Here is a 23936-nt window from a genome sequence, read left to right on the forward strand (position 1 = left end):
TCCGCATAATCCCCATACCCACCACGGAGCCACAATTAGAGGACGGGGTTATCCCTATTACAAAGGCCGCCCTAGGGTTATTACCTGGATATACACCTCACCCTCAGTGCTAAGGCGTCGTGATGTCCGTCGAGATCAGACCCGGCACTGAGGATAGGGTTTGACATTAAACTTTCCCCTCGCTCGACCACGTCAGGTACTCGAGTTTTACGGGTGAGGTGGCATGCCTTCCAACCCCACCCTCCTTCAAATCCCAAGATTTAGACTAAATCATGTCCAAAACCAACCCAAAGTCATCAACACAAAATCCATACCTTATAGGGGGAGGAAGCAGAAGGATGAAATTTTTTTAGTAGAAGAAAAAGGGCTGACTTATTTAGTTGGATCAACAGCTGAGCACCAAAGCCCAGCGAGAAAGTAGTTCCCACCAGGCATCAGGGCCCAGCTGCTGAACCCTAAGCCCCCATCCTCGGCAAGGCTTCAGCATCTGGGGGGTCTCCAGCACTTCTCCAGCCACCTTGCCCCAGAAAACAATATAACATGCCATTAATACTTTTGGACTTAAAATTCCTTTACCTTTGGTCTTGTATTCTGCTGGGCTTCTTTTAGCAACTGCTACATATTGAATGCTAGCCGCTACTGCCAACGGCTTGATGCTGGATTTCTCTCACTGACTTGGACTCTGGTAACAACTGCTGCTGTCTCTGTATGTATTAGCCTTTTTCCAAACTCGTCCCTACATTATTTTCATCTAATTTGTCCTTCCAGTTGTCTGTCCTTACAGCTTTTGTGACTATCTCTGCCTCAGCTATAACCACTTATTCTGGCATATTGGTACCTGCAATGTTCCTAAGAATAAGGTTACAAATGAGGTATTCTTAGGCACCTGGCAAATATTTCTGCTCCAAAGTATACAGTTAAATTTTTGCAATTTGATAACCACAGAATATCCTATTAATGAGTACATAAACTTATTATCAGCCATTTAGTCATCAGTTACAAACCAAATTTATACTTACAACTGCACTACTACAACCTGTCTCTTGTAGCAGTCATATTCTCCTCGTATACAAAACCATTAACTAGTAAATTCAAGGGCTTCTTCCTCTGTTCCTAACACAACAGGTATTTCCACTCCATCTGCAGCTTCAACCTATCATTTTTGATGAGGTTTTCCAACTGGACAACTATGTCAAGTCCATCCTTACCTCTTAGTAAGTTTCTTCAGTTCTTCCACTACCATAGCTCTAACTACCTTTTGCCTGAACATCTGCTGGTCCTTACTCTTAATACGCTCACATTTTTTAGCTAAGTGTCATGGCTTGTGACACACAAAGCACCTACTTTCACTTTTGTCCGTCTGCTTCTGCTGGTCTTTATTTTTAACAAGCACATAGCTTTTGGCTAAATGTCCTGGCTTGTGACATACAAAGCACCCACGTTCACTTCTTCCCATCTGCTTCTGCTTGTCTGTCTTGTAATCTTTGGGTCTTTGGATACCCTAACTAAACTTCTATTGGCTTCCAGCATTGCACTAAGCTTAGACCATGAGCCTCCAATTACTGCTCAGCAAGCTTCACCATTTCATCAATGTCTCGAACTCTTTCCCTGAGGAATAGTCATCTCGGTCAAACAAGTGCTGACAAACTTTTCAATACTGTAATAAGCAATGTACTGAATCATCACTTTTCTGAATTTAGCCATTTCAATGAACTGTTAAAGTCTCTTTGTAATCAGGCTACAAGCTGGTATGCAATCTCACCTTGTTCTTTCTGGCCTAGTCACAGAATTTTACCCTAAATCCCTCCTCACTTATCTACTATCTCTTAACAGGCCTCTCTTTAGGCTATCATAATTGACATAATTCAAAGCTTTTCCTAAGAAAGACTCCTTTCTTGAAGCAAATGCTACAATAAATTCTATGGAACTGTATTTTCATCACTATGCGAAATGGCTAGGGACATGAGACACATTCTCTCTCTCTGCAGATCTATAGCGAGTCGATATCGAGTTGCTTTCAGCTCTTGATGAGTCTGGCATATACAGTACACTGCATTACTACAGGGAGATGTTAAGTAAACCTGGTTAACTTGGACAGGCTGGAAATATCTGAATAAAAAGACTACGTACATACAATCTTCAAGAAAATTATATATTGACCAGCATTTAAACATAAATAAAATGTGCAAAATTTGACGCAATCATTTCTTCAAAGGAAAACATATTTATGAAATTTACATCTATTAAGCCAAGGTTACCAAACTTAACTCTCACCTATGTATTCTTGAAACTGACATTGTGAGAATTGTAGGGAAAAAAAAAAAAAAAAAAAAAAAAAAAAAAAAAGTCATAAATTATATTGTATATTGATAGCATACATCAACAATGGAGACACCAAACTTGCTTATCTGGGAAAGGCAACAGATATCTTCACAGCCATAGGTAATGCATTTGATTTTATATCTTTGTGACTATCCTTCCATTTTTATTTTATCCCTAAGAGTATGCTTTGCTATGTCATCTGTTGCTAGAAAGCAGCTTCTGAAGTTGTTAGGACATGAAATAATTTCCACACATCATGACTAGACTTGCTTATGCTGTTCCACAAGAGCTTGGCTCAAAAAACTTAATTTGGCTTACTTTAAGGATAAAAATGAATTCAGGCTCATTTTCCCAAAATTCCTCTCTAAACACAGATAAATGTAGCACATACGATCATCTGTCTCATTACCTTATACGTACTATGTTGGTAGCATCATTCCTCAGCTTATGGCTAAATGTGGTTGGCATCAATTATCGTTAAATTCGTGCCTGTATGGATGCTTCCATGTCAATACTGTTTGAATTCTCTCACTGAATTTCTATCCCACAAAAGTAATATCTGTACTGTTAATAAACAAAGATTCTAATTAACCCTTAAACGCCGACTGGACGTATTTTACGTCGACATTTTTTGTCTCTCGGGTGCCGACTGGACGTATTTTACGTCGACATACAAAAGTTTTTTTAAAAATTCGCGGAAAAATACTTTAATTTTAGGCCTACCAGCTGAAAACTCTTGAATCACGCCCCTTGGGGGATGCTGGGAGTTCACAGATCAAGGTGTTGTTTTGTTTACAATCATTACGCAGGCGCGCAAGCGCGAATTTCTTTCTTGCCGCACTAAAAAGTATCTGTGACACATCTCGTAAATTATTTTGTCACTGACATAATTTTTGTACCATTTTAAATTATCCTTTACATGAAGTATTATATATGAAAATGTGTGCATTTTTAAGTAGAATACAACACAAAAATACTCATGATTGTAGCTTTTATCAGTTTTGAGATATTTTCATATAAATAACGATAAGTGCCAAAATTTCAACCTTCGGTCAACTTTGACTCTACCGAAATGGTCGAAAAAAGCAATTGTAAGCTAAAACTCTTATATTTTAGTAATATTCAATCATTTACCTTAATTTTGAAACTAATTGGAAGTGTCTAGCACAATATTTTGATTTATGGTGAATTTATGAAAAAACTTTTTCCTTATGTCCGCGCGGTAACTCTTCCGAAAAAAATCATACATGCGATTGTGGTAATGTTTGCACCATTTTAAATTAACCGTTACATAAAGTTTATATGAAAATGTGCGCAATTTCATGCACAACACAACTAAAAACAACCCATGGTTGTAGCTTTTATCAATTTTGAAATATTTTCATATAAAAAATGATAAGTGACAAATTTTCAACCTTCGGTCAATTTTGACTCTACCGAAATGGTCGAAAAACACAATTGTAAGCTAAAACGCTTATATTTTAGTAATATTCAAGCATTTACCTTCATTTTGCAACAAATTGGAAGTCTCTAGCACTATATTTCGATTTATGGTGAATTTATGAAAAAAATAACATTTTCTTTACGTCCGCGCGGTAACTCTTCCGAAAAAATCATATGTGCGATTGTGGTAATGTTTGCACCATTTGAAATTAGCCGTTACATAAAGTTTTATATATGAAAATGTGCGCAATTTCATGTAGAATACAAACAAAATAATTGAAGGTTGTAGCTTTTCTCATTTTTGAAATATTTGCATATAAATCACGATAAATAGAAAAAAAACCACGTTCGGTCAACTTTGACTCTACCGAAATGGTCGAAAACGCAATTGTAAGCTAAAACTCTTACAGTCTAGTAATATTCAGTCATTTATCTTCCTCTTTAAACAAATTCGAAGTCTCTAGCACAATATTTAGATTTATGGTGAATTTAAAAAAAAAAAAAAAATTTCCTTCCCTCCGCGCGCGGATTCTCCGCCACAAATCTCCGAAATGCGTACGTACCATTCTCGGAATATTTGCTCCATTTCATATTACGCATTTCATAGAGTTTTATATATGAAAAAAGTGTGCAATTTCATGAGGAATAAAACGAAAAATATTTGAAGATTGTGTAGCTTTTCCTATTTCCAAAACCAAAATAATTGCACTATAAAAAAAAACAAATATATATAAAAAAATTTGACATTCGGTCAAATTTAACTCGTCAGATATGGTCGAAAACTGCATTTGTAAGCTAATACTCTTACAGTATAGTAATATTCAATCATTTGTCTTCATTTTGAAAGAAATTGGAAGTCTCTAGGACAATATTTAGATTTATGGTGAATTTTTGAAAAAAATATTTGTTTACGTCAGAGCGTTACGAATTCATGCATTATTTTGTGATAACATAATTTTCTCCTGTTGTTGCTTTTGTCGTTTTTAACAATGTGTTATAATTACCCAAAATGATCGCAATTTAGTGTAAATTACAACGAAAAAAAGGTAACTTGTTACCTTTAACCGTTTTGCGCACAGCGCGATTTGAATTAAATTATATATGAAATTTCGTTTTTGCGCTATCATATATCGCATTATTTATATATGATAATGATAATTTTTTTCATTTCTGATGGTTGCATACTAAACTTCAGGCAATGACAAAAAAAGGAGCCAAAAATGAACTCTTAATCTTGAAAACTAAGCGCGCTGTGATTTTTTGAAAAAATATTTTTTCCGCTTCAGCGCTCACTCTGAAACACCTCCAGCACACGGGAGACATTTTTTTTTTTACCGCTTCGGCCTTTAAGGGTTAAACAGGCTAAGGATCAAATATTCAGTTCTAAACATCACAGTTATTATTATAAGAATCCCCATCAGTGAGAAATAAGTTTTCTATTCCAGGTCATACAGTTAGTTACATGCACGTCTTTTACACTTATACCATTGTTGAGTCATGTTTAATTTAATATTACAGATTGGAAATCTGGTGTCTATGAGACATATTTCTTGTAATATACACTATCAATAGCATATGGAAGGAAAAGAGAGAACAGAATTTTCTATAAAAGGCAAAGGTGTTAATAACTACTGCTGTAAAATATCTTTAAACTTAAAATTGTTATAAAAAATGGATATTATCATGCACTCAGGTTAATTACAAAGTCAGGCAAAGCCATTGCCATAATTCATGGTGGGCAGACTCCCTTACATGCTCTACATATTTTGCTATAATTGGGTGAAGCCGTCTTTATTTTTTTCATACAAAGCCACTAAAAGATTTTCAATACATAATGTTTCCATGACCTAAACTTTAAGACATGAACAATGAATTGGACTGTTATCAGGATCCAATGATCTGTGCATGCAAATAGACTAATTTACACCCATTTTTTTTATTTAGTGAACTTTTCTCTCAGAGCATTTTATGACCAACAAAGTGGACAATTCAAGTCATTGGTTTGCGTTAAAAAAGGCTTGGAAAATCTTACTTTTTTTTTAACCAATCTAAAATAGGCCGTCAATAGTTATGGGGTTGCCCTATCCAAGATCTTTAAAGACCTTAAGAGTCAATGAAAACAATATCTCAAGTCTTTTTTTCCCAAATGCTATCCTAGCTTATTTCCAAGTCTTACAAACTACCCACAATTTTTCAACTTCTAGGTTTCAACTAGTACCTGCCTAATAGTGCCTAATTAAGGAAAACAGAATGCTCATAGTTTTGGTAGTGATTAACCTGTCAACAACTTCATACCAGAAATTTTAATGTTTTAAAGGAATGGAACTGTTAGGCTACTGAAGGCAATGATTTATTTTTTTTTTTGAAAATTTTTATTTAATTTTTTATGTATTCTATACCTCTGGTAGTACAGTAGTAGTCATTTGGGTGATGCCATTGTTGCTTGGCAGCCTATCTATCCACCAATAAAGCTGAACAATCTCTCACTGTACCAAATTCCAAAGGAAAAACTTATCTGAAATGGCTTTGATATGAGGAAAGAAAGACAAAAGGGAGAGCAACTTACATGCATGTCTCCACAAGATATGAACAAATTAATACATGATGAAAATTTATGAAATGTATACTTGAATGTTTATTTTAGATGTGTTTTGGCATATAATTTTATATGTTTTTATTAAAGGTAGACATCCAAATATTTTGACTGACCTGAATGAACTAAACAACAAAATTATCAATACTGTAAAATTATTCTATTTTAAATAACGATGAAACTTCTTTACCACAAAATCTGTCTGAAATAACTTTTAAATGGTATACACAATAATCTATAATTAAAATAATCTTGCAGTACACACACCGATTGGTTCATCCCAACAACGTAGCAATATCTGAACTATTTAAAACACTGCAACCATCATCAAACAATCACCAATGAGAGAAATAAATGTAAAAAATTAGGCCTGACCATATCATGATGCAATAGTATTGGTAGCTGCTAAAATATACAAAATTGCAAGAAACTTCTCACACTTCAACCAGTTGTTGTAAATTATTATCTGTAAGCTCAATTACATACTGATGATGTAAACCATCAATACAAACAAAAAAATCATTATTTCATTCTCCCAAGTGATCAATTATGTGCTAAGTACATATAAAAATAGATGCTGAATAACTCTCTCCCACTAAATATGTACATTCATGATGTGTCAATTGTTCAACTCTGACTTGTCTAATTTAGATGCTGAAATAAGATTAACTTTGGAAGGTTTTCTTGGGGAAAAATTAGGCTTGAATTTTGAGTGGACTTTGGAGAAAGACTTCCTGAAGGTTCTGCCATTTGACCCTGGACTGGCTTGTGGAACCATTATTGGGGCGGAAAATTTACGGGTTATGGTGTTCCCCTCGAGGATAGTGGTATAATTGTATTCATCATTCTGTGGTTTAGATGCATTATCAGAGTGAGATTTTTCAGGTGGTGTCCGCTTCCGCAAAGTTGCCATGTGCTCTGCTTCTCTAGTGACATAGTCAGAGGAGTTGATGACAGTTATAGGTGACATCATGGCTTCATTCTTTCCATTAACCTCACAGGAAGTTTTTGCGTCATTCTCATTTCCAATTTGAATTCCATTTTCGTTTTCAGTTTCATTGACATACTGTATCAGGTCTTGTGTTTCTTTTCCTGCTATCTCATTGTTATTGGCATTGTATGCATCAGAAAGAGTATTCCCGTTCCCTGTGTCACTGTCTAAGGTTCTGTTTTCACAGTTCTTCCCAAGAAGATTTTTATTACTCATCTTTTTATTATCATACAAAAAATTATTCACTGACAGAGGATATATGTGAGCGTGTTTTTCAGCTACGGAATCATATGCATAAAGCAACTCTGGGGCTCCTGAAAGAGCATCTGATTTGGTGTAAAAGTCTAATATAAACATGGCACCTAATTTTCCAGGGTACATGTGATCATATATAGTCAGTACTACCCCAACAACTGCAAGAATAACACTAATGCAGCCCATAAGCCACCAAGCCCAACCAAACCTGAGTTTTGTCATCCTTCCTTCAACAAGAACATATTCTGGAAAGTAATAAACAGCACAGCCAAGATAGTGTAAAGATGATATTGCAGTGAGGGTACCAGTTATTATGAGAGGCCAACAGCTGAGTTCTGGACATATCATTAAGATCACAACCCAAACAGCCCAAGAGTACAAAGCAGCTATTAATATATATGAAGTCATGGACCCTGCATGCATGACAGCATCACCCAACACGCCACGCCATGCAAGACCTTCACCACTTATTTCTGCTGTCAGACTTACCAAAGGCAGAGGCCAACCTTCTTTCAATGCCGTCTTGTGTATTCCCACTAATTCAGCACGGCTAACCCAGGTCACATAGTGGGTAGTATGATTATTATCAGTAATATGTGTTATTTTGGCATGCCATAAACCTACCCAAAAACCAACTAAACTTTTTATGGGACGACCTTTTGGTGAAATGGGTACTTTCACCTCTGTCTCTCCAGTGGCCCATGAAGATGAAACATAGGCACAGGTTGTGCCTAAGCCAGTCAGCAAGCACAAGATTACCTAGAAAATAAATATTCAATTTAATCCATATTATTTTCTTAGTATTGTACAAGTAAAACTTTCATTCCAAGAAAGTACCATACCAACAGATAGATCTCAAATGTGTAAGTACAGAAATTGAAAATTATGCTTATAAAAAAAAAAAACAAGATGAACAGTATGAATGAAGAGATGAAAATTTTAAACAGAGCTTTATAGCATTTCAAAGCAATTTACTTAAATTCATAATACTCCCTTCCTAGCAAACAAAGTGAAAGGCAATCAGCATGGGAATTTTTAATGTTTTAAAAGGAAAAAAATATGAAAAATGTAAATGAGATGCAAAATAACAAGGAAAAAATATAAATGGGATGACTATAATGATGCCATCAAAATTATGTTAATTACTAACAAATACAGAAAAGTGTAATGAAATTATGATACATTTTCTTGATAAAATTAGATAATAATTTCGATACCTATCTACTGTTAAAATCAATGTTATCTTTGCACCATAAGTGTCACTGGTATTTAGATACATAATTATTTGGATACTTACTTATTGTTCAAGTCAACTTTGTCTTTGAACCATTAGGTGCCATTGGTATTTAAAAAATATATTTGATTGGCTAACATGATGGACTGTCTCTGTAATCACCTGTTCCCAACATGTGGTGCTTGGATTTTTATGTTCATGTTAGATTTGCGGGAGGCTGGGTGGGTTTCAACTTTAACAGTAGGTAAGTATCAAAATAATTAATTCTATCATGAAAATTATCATTATGTATTTGGAATGAATTTTACCTACTGTTAAAGTTAGCAGACTACCACACTGAATGAGGATGGGTTAGTGCAGCCAGAGAAACAGTGCTCAGTGATGCACACTATGTAAAAGCTTTTTTAATGAGGAGAAAAAAGCTGCTCAACATTCCTGCCCGATGTGTGATCCTTACATAGTAGCAAGACTTGTCAGGGGATCCTCACATGAAGAAAAAAAAAAAAAAAAAAAAAAAAAAAAAAAGTATCTTGTAGAGTAAAGTGGTATCTCGAGATACGAAATTAATCCGTTCCGAGGCAGCTTTCGTATCTTGGACCGCATTTTACATGTAAAATGGCTAATCCGTTCCAAGCCCTCCAAAAACACCCCAGTAAATTTCATAATAAAGCTAAATTGACCTATAAACAATGAAATACTACAACAATTTGGACCATTCAATACCTAGCTTAATATGTACTGCTAATATAACTGTAAATAAAGTGTATTAGTGTACATGGTATACAAGAAATACTGTACGTATGTAGTAAAATGTGGAAGCTTACCTTTCGAGTGAGGCTATCTCCGAAAGTGGTGACAGAGGAGGACAAACGGCAGATACGTACGTACACTTAACTTTACGAAACACATAAAAAAATGTAAGGAAAACATAAACTAAACTTTATGAAACACATTAACCCTCTTACGCCGGAGCCCTAAAAATCAAAACGTCTCCCTGGTTTGGAGTGAGCGCGGAAGTGGAAAAAATAATAAAATTTTTTCCAAAAAAAAATTACAGCACGCGTACTTTTGAAAGATTAAAGAGTTCATTTTTGGCTCCTTTTTTTTGTCATTGCCTGAAGTTTAGAATGCAACCATCAGGAAAATGAAAAATAATATCATTATCATATGTAAATAATGCGATATATGGTAGCGAAAAAAAAAAATTCATACATAATTGTATTCAAATCACGCTGTGCAGAAAACGGTCAAAGCTAACCAGTTACTTTTTTTTGCGTTGTATTGTACACTAAATTGCGATCATTTTGATATATAATACATTGTAAAACAATAAAAGCAACACCGGAAAAATATTATCACAAAATGATGTACGAATTTCGTAACGAGCGGACGTAAAAAAATGTTATTTTCAAAAATTCACCGTAATTCTAAATAATGTTCTAGAGACTTCCAATTTGTTTCAAAATTAAGAAAATGATTGAATATTACGATACTGTAAGAGTTTTAGATTAGAATTGCAGATTTCGACCATTTCGGACGAGTTAAATTTGACCGAATGTCGAAATTTTAATATATATATTTTTTTATGGACATATTTGGAAGATGGAGAAAGCTACAACCTTCAATTATTTTTTATTGTATTCTTCATGAATTTGCGCACATTTTGATATATGAAACTCTATAAAAAGGCTAATATGAAAAGGAGCAAATATTAGGATAATGCCATCTACGTATTTCGGAGACTTGCGGCCGCGAATCGGCGCGCGGAGTGAAGGTAAATATATTTTTCAAAAATTCACCATAAATCACAATATTGTTTTAGAGACTTCAAATTTGTTTCAAAATGAAGAAAAATGACAGAATATTACTAGGCCGTAAGAGTTTTAGCTTACAATTGCGTTTTCAACTATTTCGGTAGAGTCAAATTTGACCGAACGTGGTTTTTTTTCTATTTATCGTGATTTATATGCAATATTTCAAAAAAAGAGAAAAGCTACAACCTTCAATCATTTTTAGTTGTATTCTACATGAAATTGCGCACATTTTCATATATAAAACTTTATGTAACAGCTAATTTTAAATGGTGCAAACATTTCGACAATCGCACAAAAAAAATTCTGATTTTTTTCGGAAGTTACCGCGCGAAGTAATGTTTTTTTTTTCATAAATTCACCATAAATCGAAATATTGTGCTAGAGACTTCCAAGTCGTTGCAAAATGAAGGTAAATGATTAAATATTACTAGAATATAAGAGTTTTAGCTTACAATTGCGTTTTTCGACCATTTCGGTAGCAGTCAAAGTTGACCGAAAGTTGAAATTTTTGCACTTAACGTTATTTATATGAAAATATTTCAAAACTGATAAAAGCTACAACCATGGGTTGTTTTTTGTTGTATTGTGCAGGAAATTGCGCACATTTCCATATAAAAAACTTTATGTAACGGCAAATTTAAAAGGGTGCAAACATTAGGACAATCGCACGAAAAAATTTATCGGAAGAGTTATCGCACGAAAACGTAAGGAAAAATTTTATTCATAAATTCACCATAAATCGAAATATTATGCTAGAGACGTCCAATTTGTTGCAAAATGAAGGCAAATGATTGAATATTACTATAATGTAAGAGTTTTAGCTTACAATTGCGTTTCTCCGACCATTTCTGTAGAGTCAAAGTTGACGGAAAGGTTGAAAATTTTTGCACTTATCGTTATTTATATGAAATATTTCAAAACTGATAAAAGCTACAATCATGAGTATTTTTTAGTTGTATTGTGGCATAAAATTGCGCACATTTTCATATATAATACTTCATGTAAAGGATAATTTAAAATGGTGCAATAATTATGTCAAAGTGACGAAATAATTTCCGAGATGTGTCACTGATACTTTTTAGTGCGTTATTATTATTATTATTATAAAAATAGTTTAACCAGACCACTGAGCTGACTTTCAGCTCTCATAGGGCTGGCCCAAAGGATTAGATAAAATGCCAGGTCTAGGCTAAAGGCCAGGAACCGGTACCAAATAGGTCATGAAGTATATAATAAATTATTAAAAAACTGCACAAGGGCACAGACTTCCATACTAGAACTCAAACACGCAATAAATACACTTACTCACGATTCCATACATACTTATTAAAAAGGTGTATTAAATTAATAAAGAACAATTCAATAAAACTCTTAACGAATTTGATCTAAAATTCATTAATTACTCTGAGGTTTTTGTATGGTTATTATATTTTATTAATTAAATCAGATTTCTTTAGAAACGTTAAAACGGGAACCACTGAAAATGAGAAAGATTCTGACAAAATTTCTTTATTCTTTATTACCAAAGGTTTGATAGCCTCTGCCTGGTCGACCTTGGGCACTCACACAACACGTGTCGAACAGTTATCAACACCTTGCTGTGGGGCACTCTGGAGCAGGGTCACGTGGGCTGCTCATTAAGTGCCCATGTGTCAGACGAGGGTGTGGCCTATACGTAGAGTGTCAGGATTACTTGTGTGTGTCTCTCTCTCTGATATATGGAGCTCCATTTCTTAACTTCAGGTTTTATTTGTTTTAGTTTATTACTTTTCTGATTCCTCTCTCCATATATCTTTTGCCATTTATTTACAATGATTGTTTTAAAAATGAGCTATATAGTCACTAATAGGGATGTTTTATACTTGATCTCATCATGTGGACTGCCTCCTTGGCTGCTTTATCAGCTTCTTCGTTTCCTTTTATTCCGACATGGGCAGGGATCCAACATATTTCAATATTTTTTCACTTATTATAATATTTATGGAGTAAAAACTTAATCTGTTGCACAATATCATTTCTGGGATTGTAACTTTTAATGGCTTCTATAGCGCTTCTAGAGTCGCTATAAATCACAAAATTATTAAAGGGGTGTTCTTTGATTATTTCTATGGCCGATGTTATTGCACATAACTCTGCTGTAAATACAGAAGCATCGTTGGGAAGAGAGAACTGGTATGTTTGTCCTTGGACACTGCAGCATATCCCACTCCGTATTCTGATTTGGATCCATCCGTATATACTGCGTAATGGGGACCTTTTCGGTTCATGTGCTCTATTGTATGTTGTCTATGGTGTTCTGGAGTATACGAGTAATTTTTTTTAAATATTTTAAGTTAGTGCAAATTTTTATATCTTATTTATATTCCATGGAGGCGGTAATTTTACTATTGAAGGTAGTTGTGAACTTATATTAAGTGACTCAAACAGTCTTCTAGCTCTTATTGGGAAAGGTGGTATATGATTGTTAATAAAGGTATCGCGTAATTCAAATAGTTTTTTTGTTGGGAATCACTACACTGAATCTTTAGGGCACTCTTCATTGTCACTAACCCCCTCTCTATGGCGAGAGAGAGGTAATTCACCACATTCAACCTGTAAAGAAGAGGTTGGTGATGATCTAAAGGCTCCTGAGCATATTCGAAGACCTTCATTGTGAACCGAGTCTAATAATTTCAGTGTTGTATCTGAGGCCGAGCCGTATATTTCACTGCCATAATCAATGATAGACAGTACAGTTGCTTTATATAGCAATGTAAGGGTTTGTCTATCTGCTCCCCATGTAGTGCTTGATAATTTTCTAATTAGATTTAAAGCTTTTTTGCATTTTGATTGCACGTATGCTATGTAGGCTTTCCAGTTTAAATGAGTGTCAAGTACTAATCCTAAGAATTTTGCAGTTTGGTCATTGGTATATTATGACTTCTGATTTTCAAATCTATTTCTTCATTTTTCATCCCCTTTTACCTACTTTGTAGAAAGCGATTGCTTGTGTCTTATGTATGGCTAATTTAAATCCTACAGATGATGTCCATTCATCTATTTTTCTTATAGTTTTTGTTAATAATGCGTTCTGCATGTTTAATGCAAGACGCTGAATAATAGATGGCAAATCATCCATATAAAGGTTGCTTTTAATTCCAGTAGGTAAAGTTTTACTAATATCATTTATTGCAAGGGTAAATAGTGTGCCACTAAGGACACTTCCCTGTGGAACACCATTTTCAAGTGGAAATGTTCTAGACAATACATCATCAATTCTCACTTGAAAACTGCGTTTTGTCAGAAATTTTTTGGATGAATTTTGGGTAAATGTCCACGGATGTTGTATTTTGTAAAGTTTTTAATATAGGATACCTCCATGTAGTATCATAAGCCTTTTCAACGTCAAAAAAGACAGCTACAGTTACCTGTTTTCGTTCAAATCCTCTGCGTATATGGTCTTCTAGAAAAGAGAGAGAATCTAATGTAGACCTGTTACATTGCGACCCGAATTGAGTAGGAGTCAAATTTTATTTTCTCGAATGTGCCACGTTAGTCGAGCATTCACCATTTTTTCAAGTAATTTACATAAGCAACTTGTTAGAGATATTGGTCTGTATTGTTAACATTGCTTGGATCCTTTCCAGGTTTGGGGATAGGAATGATTATAGCTTTACGCCATTCATCAGGAACAAATTCCGAAGCCATAAATGATTATAAAATTGTAATAAGTATGACTTTGCCAAAGGTGCTAAGTGGCATATCATCTCAAAACAAATATTATCACCTCCACAGGAGCAGATTTATTACTGTTCGAGAGAGCATATTCCAATTCTTCCATATCAAATTTTCTATTATAATATATATCTTCCCTTGTTTCAAAATTTATTGTTATTAATTCTATACTATTTTTCTTTGTACGAAAGTGTTCATCCAAATTCTTATCACTACTTACATTTGCTAAGTTTTTCTCCTATTATATTGCTTATTTCTTTTGGATTAAGTATTCTCTTCTCCCATCTTTTAATATCGCATGTGTAGGTGTTTTAACATGGGTACCATTTATTTTTTCTGAATTTTTTCCATATTTTTTGTATGGGAGTATTATTTGAGATCTGATACGTATTTCTCCAAGAAATTTATTCTTCCGTGAATTACTTCCTTTTAAATTTTTGCAGATATTTTGTTATATAACAGTTTTTCAAGTATCAATTTCTAGCAATAAATAGTCATTTTTGCAAGTTCCTTCTAATATTGGAAATTTTGTATTTATTTTAGCGAATTTTTTATTCAAATTATCTAATCGTCTCCCTATTGAGTGTTTTGTGTTATTAACTCTGTTAGCCTATCAGACCACCATGGAACTTTGTGTTTTGTTGGATGGGGTTTGGTCTTTGGTATTGATTTATCTGCAGCATTTTTAATGAAACCAACTAGAAATTTATTAGTTTCATTGTGGTCTTTGAAATATTCAAATGGTGGGATATTTTTAGTATGCTTTTTATATGTTCCCAATCTGCTTTAAAAATGTGTTATAATGAGGAACATGTTTTACAGGACTATTATGCAATAAGGAAACCAATATTGGAAAATGATCACTGGTGTGCAAGTCATCAACTGTATTCCAATCCAATCTGTCAACTATGCTTGTTGAACATAGAGTTAAGTCCACCGAGGATAAAGTCCCATGTGTTCTTGAAAAATATGTGGATATTTCATCATCATTTATACAGCAAATGTCGTTTGAATCAATTAAATCTTCTATTTTACTCCCTGCTTTATTTGAGTTTGTGCAATTACAGTCCCATGAGCATTAAAATCGCCTAGTATTAATGTAGGTTCCTTTGTATTGTTTAATAAATCTTTAAGTTTATCAATGTCATAGTTTTTATTTGGTTGGTTGTATAAATTATAAATCACATAATTATCATTTTTAATTTGTATTTTAATACTTGATATTTGCAAGTCAGTAAAGTTTATAAGTACTTTGTCATAACATACTTTGTTATGCACATATATAGCAGACCTAGATTTCCTTCTTCCTCTCTAGATGCAGATACTAAGGTATACTTTACAATAGTTGTTATTGTTTTATTGACATGCTGCAAACATATTACATAGGTTCATATTCCTTAAGTAATCGTTGCAATCCTCCCAAATGTAATCTGGTCTGGAGGCCATTTACGTTCCATTGTATAATGTAATTGTTGAAAATATTATGTTAGTGTGCTATTTTCTCTTTGTGATCATCAATTTGCATTTTCTCTAAAATTTTACTTACGACATTTATTTGTTTTTCTTATAAGATATTAGATGTCCAATGCACAGACAGCCTTTTCCGTGAGTGTCCAAACTAGTAGTCTCTCTACTTCTACATTTTATAAATTTTTTATTGTGTTCGTTAAACTGTCTTTTGTTATATTTCTGTTTTGTTGCATAATTCTATGAAACACTTATTACATCCACATGTGTTTTTGTGTGGTGTTCTTTTTTTCATTTGCTTTTGCTGTTCCTATTATTGGTGATGGAGTAATCTCTTCTCCCATCACGTAATTATTTCGTCTATGGTTTGTTCCTGACTGTTTGTTTCTTTGATGTTCTGGGTTGTTGCTTCCATTGGTTTTATTACTATTTTAGGATACAATGGGATATTGCTTACTTCTTGGTTTGTTGCTCTTTCGATGGGTAGTTTAAGTCTTTGCTTTAACAGAAACAATTCTCTAATGATTGTTTGGTTTTTTGGTTTTGGGCGAGTCCTCTCCAGGGGTCTCTTTTTATCTTTACCTTCTAGTTCATTATAACTTTCTTCTAACATTTCAGTGATACATGTATCATCTTGAGATTCTATTTCTTTTAATATCTCAAAAGAATTTGAACAAATATTTTTGTTGCATGTTTCTTGGTTTTTTGCTAAACTGTTTTCTTTATGCAAAGTGGTTATTTTTCCTTCCGTTTTTCTGTTAGGGTTTTAATATTCTTATCCTTTTCCCATTTTTGTATCATTGTTTGAAATTACAGTAGAAAACGTTGTTTTCCTAGCAGGATCATACATTCCTCTGACTTTTAATTCTAACTTGCTTCCTTTATGGGCATTCCTGTTCTTTCTTGAAGTAATTTTAATTCTGTTTGTATATATAATACATACACTCTTAGATCTTGCATGGTGATTTTGCCCGCAGTTCACACACTTTGGCTCACCGCACTTCCACTGTGTGGAATGTTCGTTAGATCCACAATATGCACATACCGCTGTATACGGCAGTTTTTCTTTGTATGTCCATATTTGCTACAGTTTTTGGCACTGTAGTGGTTTTGGAACGTACGGTCTAAGTTCTCTGCTTTTGCCCATATCTTAATTTTTAAAGGTAATTCTTGCCGTCAAATTTTATTTTTGTTTTGCTATTCTGATGTTTTTCCATTACTTACTTCTACTGTTTATGTTTTGTAAATTTCGCAATCTTGGACATTATTATATCTCTTTTAAGGGAATCTAGCATATATTTTTTTTTCTAAAGGTCTTCATCATCAGGGAGTACAATGGTACCCTGTACATCTGTTCATGTTGTCATGTTTTTTTATATGTACATTTATATTATCAATTGTTTTTTTATTGTTAATTGTAAATTTTCTGATTGGCTTCTAGTTGTGGTTTCATTAACCACGTTTTGGTCCTTTTATTAGTCGGAATGACATTTTCTGCAGTTGAATGTCGATTCAACAAAAGGTTTTTCCAATTTCAATGCCGATATTCTATTTCGGTTTCCATAGTAAGGAATCTTGACCTTCCACTACCAAAAGAGGGAGTCGAATGGGTCAAGTTGGGTCAACACGATATTTTTTTTTTTTCTTGATGGTCTATATGGTATCCAAGTTTTGATACCATCCAGCTCTTCTCTAACTGGGGTGTCTTGGGGATAATCCGTTGCCATGCCAGAAGTCATAGTGGGTTTGTTGTAGTTTTCCATAGAATAATGATATATATTTTCGTCCAGGATGAGGAGTCTCACCAGGGAGGCCCAACTGGGGGAGGAGTAAAATTGCTACAGTGGTAACTACCCTGGGACACTCACCTGGATATACGCCATACCCACAGTGCCTTAAGGGTCGTCAGTCCCATGAGATCGGACCAGCAATGTGGCATGGCTTGACATAAAAAATTTCCCCTCGCTCGACCACGTCAGGTACTATAGTTTTACGGGTGGAGTGGCATGCCGTCAACTCCCACCTCCATAAGTTAAAAGAGCAGTCAATTCAATAGTCCCAAAACCTTGCCAAGGTCGTATCGTCACAAAGAAGAAGAATAGGGAAGGTGAAAATTTGTAAGAATGAGGAGTAAAGGAGTTAAAGGTCCCAATGTTTAGTTGGATTCACAGCAGTGTGTAGGCGTATAGGGGCATACTCTCTCTGCAGTGGATCCCTAAGCCCCCCCCCACCTCGTCAAGGAGTTGGGATCAGGGGGCTCTTTTTAGTGCGTATAAAGAAAGAAAAATTTCGCGCTTGCCGCCGCCTGCGTATCGATTGTAAACAAAACAAACCCCTTCCGCCTTAATCCGTGAACTCCCCGAAGCATCCCCCAAGGCGCGTGATACAAAAGTTTTTTACCGGCTGGGTTAGGCCTATAAGTAGTTTTCCGCGAATTTTTTAAAAAAAACTTTTTTTTTGATCCGACGTATTGGAATACGTCCCAATCGGCATACGGGAGACATTTTGACTCGACGTTTAATACGTCCAATCGGCGTAAGAGGGTTAACAAAACTGTAACACTTAACTTTACAAAAAACTTTAACTTAAAAAAAAAATTTTTCTTTATTTTATTTTATTTTTTTTTACTTTTTTATACTTGTGTTTTTTTTTAATACAAAATTTCAACTTCTTCACCACTTTCAACTTTCTGTTTTTTAGTATCACTTGGTTCTTCCTTTTTGCCTACTACTCCTACTAAAGGTCTCTTTGGAAAATAACTATCCAAGGAAGATTGCTTCTGCCTACTTTTGACGATGTTCCTGAAACGACTCAGGCAAACATCATCGAACTGTGCAAGCATACGACCTGTGTAAGCCTTTTCAGGGTGTTTCTTTTCTACAAATGATTGCACCTTATGAAAAGCAAGTAGAGCATCCTTAATTTCTGCTGTTGTCATAGAGTCATCGTCCTCCTCCTCGCCGCTGCTAGAGAACTCCTCTTGAACGACGTTATGTTGCATGGCCTCCAACTCCTTCAGGTCATCTGTCGTAAGCTCCTCTTGATGCTCTTCGAGAAGGTCGTTGATGTCGTCCTCGTCGATGACCAGCCCCATGGACTTGCCGAGTGCAACGATCTCATCAAGATCTGGTTCCAAAACAGTTTCAGGATCGTCAACTGTTTCTGAATCTGCAGCACCATCTTCGCCCACCTCGAATCCCTCGTGGTCTCGGGCGGATACGGCATCAGGCCAGAGTTTCCTCCACGAAGAATTCAAGGTTCGCCTCGAAACCTCCTGCCAAGCTTGGTCGATGAGTCGGATGCATATTATGATATTTAAATGCTCCTTCCAAAATTCACGCAAGGTGAGGTTTGTGGTATCGGTGATGTCGAAACATCTCTTGAAAAGATGTTTCGTATACAGCTTCTTGAAGTTCGATATCACTTGCTGGTCCATGGGCTGGAGGAGAGGGGTGGTGTTAGGCAGAAGATAAAGAACCTTGATGAAGGAATACTCCGCTAGGATATCTTCCTCGAGGCCAGGAGGGTGAGCAGGGGCATTGTCCGACACCAGCAAGCATTTCAGAGGGAGGTGCTTCTCTTCCAAGAATTTCTTCACTGTCGGGCCGAAACACAGATTTACCTACTTGGTGAACAAAAGCCTCGTTACCCAGGCTTTTGCATTAGCCCTCCACATTACTGGAAGCTTCTTAAGCATTTTGTGGGCCTTGAAGGCTCGAGGAGTCTTGGAATGATAGACAAGTAGGGGCTTCACATTGCAATCCCCACTGGCGTTGGAACAAAGTGCGAGCGTAAGCCTGTCTTTCATAGGCTTATGCCCGGGTAGCTTCTTCTCTTCCTGCGTGATGTACGTCCGACGAGGCATTTTTTTCCAAAAAAGGCCAGTCTTATCACAGTTGAAGACTTGCTGATTATTATTATTATTAAAGAAAGGAGTTTTACCAGTCCAATGAGTCAAACTTGACTCTCACAGGGCTGGCCCGAAAAAATCGGGATATAAATAAATTCTATAAATAAATAAATAAATAAATAATATATATGCATATATATCTATTTATCTTCAAATATAGTACTAAATCTAAGTGAAAAAATAAATGAATAAATAAATATATATATGAAATCTAAGCGAAAAAAAGAATTAACTATATATTAAATCTACGTAATTTAAAAAGAATTAGTAATAAAATAAAAATCTTAGGTAAAAACTTAAATTCTATCAATTAAACGTGATTCCTTAGAAAAGTTAAAATTCTAAAAACAGAAAAACTACTAGATTCAGTTAAAATGTCAGAAAACGTTTTCCGGCCAAAAACATATCTCTCTTTCTCGCTTAAAAACCCGACAAACAGAAAATATATGTTTAATAGATAAAAAGTATCACACTCACTGCACATGGGAATAGTGCCGTGAGGTGTACACATTAAAAATCCATTGGTCAATCTCGTATGGCCAATTCTTAATCGAGTCAATATTACCTCAGTTTTTTTGTCGTATTGATTAGGAGGACTCCCATGGAGAAACAGTTGACTTTAATTGTTTAATTAATTTATTATTCTGAGATACGTTGCTCCACAATCTTTGCACTTTTCCATTGTAAATGTTTTTAATAAAGTTATGTAATCTCTAACGGGAGATTAATATTCCGTTGAGGCAGGTTGACGCTGTTTTAGCAGCAGTATCCGCTCTTTCATTCCACAAACTCCTACATGAGCTGGGACCCCACAACATAATTCAATATCTACCCCTCAAGATAAAATTGTTTTAAAAGTTCTTTAATCTTTAATACCAACAGGTTCTTATGTGAATAGCTTTTGAGGGCTTCTATGGCACTTCGTGAATCCGAGTAGATGATAAATTTTAAATTTAGTCTTTCTTCATGTGCTTTAAACAATATTGATGGCTAGTAAAAATGGCAATATAGCTCGGAGGTGATACTGAAGACTCTTTTGGCAATGATAACTGGCTCATTTTCTTCAAAGACACTGCAGCGCTTCCTACACCCACTGAAGATTTAGAGCCATCAGTGTATATGGCGTAGTGAGGACCTTTCCTTTGAATATGCTCTATGGCAATTTGTTGATGGTGACTCGGGGTATAGCTAAATTTCTTTGATAAGAAAAAATGAAAAGATGAGAGCATATTCTTGTTTTTTTCATGATCCAAGGTGGGGGGAAAAGAGATGGTTGAATGATGTTCATTTTGATATTTGTTGACTGCAACAGCCTATTTGCTCTAATGGGGAATGGTGGCACATGATTATTTATAAAAATATCACTCTGAAAAAGAGCTTTTTTTGCTAGAGAACTTGTAGACAGAATATTCAATGCCACTCCGCATTGTTACAAAATCCGATGCAAACGAACAAAGGGGGTTCTCCAATTTCACATAAAACCGAGAGATTTGGGATGATCTAAACGCTCCACTACAAATTCTCAGGCCTTCGAGTATGTAGTGGATGCTAAGACTTCAAAGTTGCTTCAGATCCTGATCCATATATTGGGCTTCCATAATCTATTCTTGATGAACCAATGCCTTTATATATCATCAGTAAAGTTGATCTCCTTGCACCCCCCCCATATTGTATGAGATAATTTCATCATTAAGTTAAGAGCACTATTACATTTAGATTTGATGTAAGATACATGTGCTTTCCAATTCAAATGAGTATCAAAGACCAGTCCCAAAAATTTTACTTTATCTTGGAAATGGATTTGTACATTGCCCAAAGTAAGATTTATATCTTGATTCTGTTTCCATCTACTATTCCTATAAAACATTATTGCTTGAGTTTTTTCTGCCGAAAGTCTGAAACCAACAGAAGCAGTCCAAGCTTGTATTTTTCGAATGGCATTATTTAGAATTCTTTGCAAATGACGAAGATTGTTGGATGAATAGTAAATTGCAAAGTCGTCCACATAAAGACTACTTTGCACTCCCTGTGGCATTTGATCTACTATATCGTTAATTGCCACGCAAAAAGCGTTCCACTTAAAACACTGCCTTGGGGTACACCACAGTCAAGCTTAAAAGATTCAGATAAATATTATCAATACGAGTTTGAAATGTTCTTCCATCTATAAATTTCTGATAAAAATAGGAAGATGTCCTCGGAAACCGTTATGATGCAAGGATTTTAGTATAGAGTACCTCCATGTGTATCATATGCCCTTCTGAATGTCAAAAATAGGGCTATTGTGGGGGGATCTGTTTTTCGTTCAAAACCTCTACGTACATATTTTCCGGTGTGAAAGAGAGTCCAAGGTGGATCGCTCCGATTGTGAGCCAAATTGAGAATTTGATAAAAACATTATTCGACGCAAGCACCAATTCAATCTATAATTAACCATCTTTTCCAGTAATTTACAAACACAACTGGTTAGTGAAATTGGTCTGTAATTATCTGGATTACTAGGATCTTTCCTGCCTTAGCTATTGGTATTACTATTGCATGTTCCATGCCTTTGGGAAATAGATGTTTGGTCAAAGATGATTATAGAAATAATCTAATAGATAGGCCCTTGGCCTTAAAGGGGCTAGATTTCTCATCATTATCGAAAATTTACATTATTCTTTTTCCAGGGGCTGTTGAGCTACAGTTTGATAATGCAAATTCCAACTCTTCTTCACAGTAAATCTTTTATTGTAGTAAATATCTTCTACAGTATCAAAATTCATGGTATTGCTTCTTCTCTTCTTAAGGGCTCGAAAGTGGGCATCTAAATTATCAATACTGCTTATGTTTTCAATATTACGACCGATAATATTAGAGATTGTCTGAGTATCATGTATTAATGAGCCATTATGCATTAATGCGTGTCTTGCTGGTCTGCTGTAAGAACCGTTAATCTTCCTAAATTTCTGCCACCACCTTCTGCATAGAAGTATTATCTGATATGCTTGACGTATTTTTGCCATGAAATTATCTTGCCTTTAATTACTTCCCTTCCTAAATTTAGCAAAAATCTTATTGAAATATGGTTTTCAATACACTAATTTCTATGGCTATGTCACTAATTTGTTTTTATTTGTATTTCCCTAACATTAGGGGACCTGTCTCAAATGTTTTTGAATCTTTTATTTAGGGTTTCTATTTTCTTCCAATTGCATGCTTTTCGTTTATCAATTGGGTTAATGTGTCTGACACCATGGGACCGAATGTTTCAACTGTTGATTGCCAGTCATGGCATCGATTTATCAGCCGCTTGTGTGATAAAATTCACAAATCGTCGTTTGTTTTATCATGGTCCTGGAATAATCAAAGGCAGGACACTTGCCTAGTGTAAAACTTGAACTTATCCCAGTCAGCTTTATTTGTATTATACCGTTGGATCGGAGAAGTTGGTGTATGTCCTAATATGGTAATCAAAATAGAAAATGGTCACTGTTAAACAGGTCATCTAGACATTCCATTCAAACCTATCAACAATACTATTGGAACAGAGTGTTAAATCAATTGACGAATAGGTGCATGAGTTTTTGAGTAGTAAGTGCTACTCTCTGCCTCATTCAATATACAGAGTTGTGATCATTCATCATCTGTTCGACCTTTGAACCATCTGTGTCAACATCAACACAATTGGTATCCCAGATGGGATTGTGGGAGTTAAAGTCTCCTAATAATAGGAAATTCTCTTGCCTTTTGGGGAATACTTTAGGTAAATTTTGCAAATTATATTACAAGAGGGTTGATTGTACATATTATAAATATTAAAGGAGTTATTATCTAAATGTAATCTAACTCCAGATAATTGAAATTCTGAGGTTCTAAAGGACATAGCATCGTAAGTTACTCTGTTATGAATATAGATTGCAGTTCCTAATGTATTAGCAGAAGGAAACTGAATGAGATGCTAAATTGTAATTTCCTATTGATGAACGGTATCATTTTGTATGCTGTAAGCATATTGCAATTGGATTATATATTTTAATAGTCTTTGAATTTCCCCTTGATGCAAACGGGTTTTAAGACCATTAACATTCCATTGGATTACGTATGAATGTACATTATGGTAGTGGAGGTGGAATATCACTAGTAGAGTATTGTTTCTGCTTATTTTGCCGGGAATGGGTTTCTGTTTAACTGCAGTAGCAGTAATTTTTGAA

At 34.9% G+C, this 23936-nt stretch overlaps 1 protein-coding gene across 1 annotated transcript in view; it reads right to left on the reverse strand.

Moving 5' to 3' along the window:
• Nucleotides 1-4889: 4889 nt before the first annotated feature.
• Nucleotides 4890-23936, reverse strand: part of LOC135210464 (uncharacterized) — a 93920-nt gene continuing 74873 nt past the window's right edge. Inside the window, exon 2 of the mRNA XM_064243358.1 lies at nucleotides 4890-8363. Within this exon, the coding sequence (XP_064099428.1) occupies nucleotides 6978-8363 (1386 nt within the window). The 3' untranslated portion in view covers nucleotides 4890-6977. The remainder of the gene's footprint in view (nucleotides 8364-23936) is intronic.

The sequence above is a fragment of the Macrobrachium nipponense genome, chromosome 39 (genome assembly GCF_015104395.2).
Source record: "Macrobrachium nipponense isolate FS-2020 chromosome 39, ASM1510439v2, whole genome shotgun sequence".
Taxonomy (NCBI): domain Eukaryota; kingdom Metazoa; phylum Arthropoda; class Malacostraca; order Decapoda; family Palaemonidae; genus Macrobrachium; species Macrobrachium nipponense.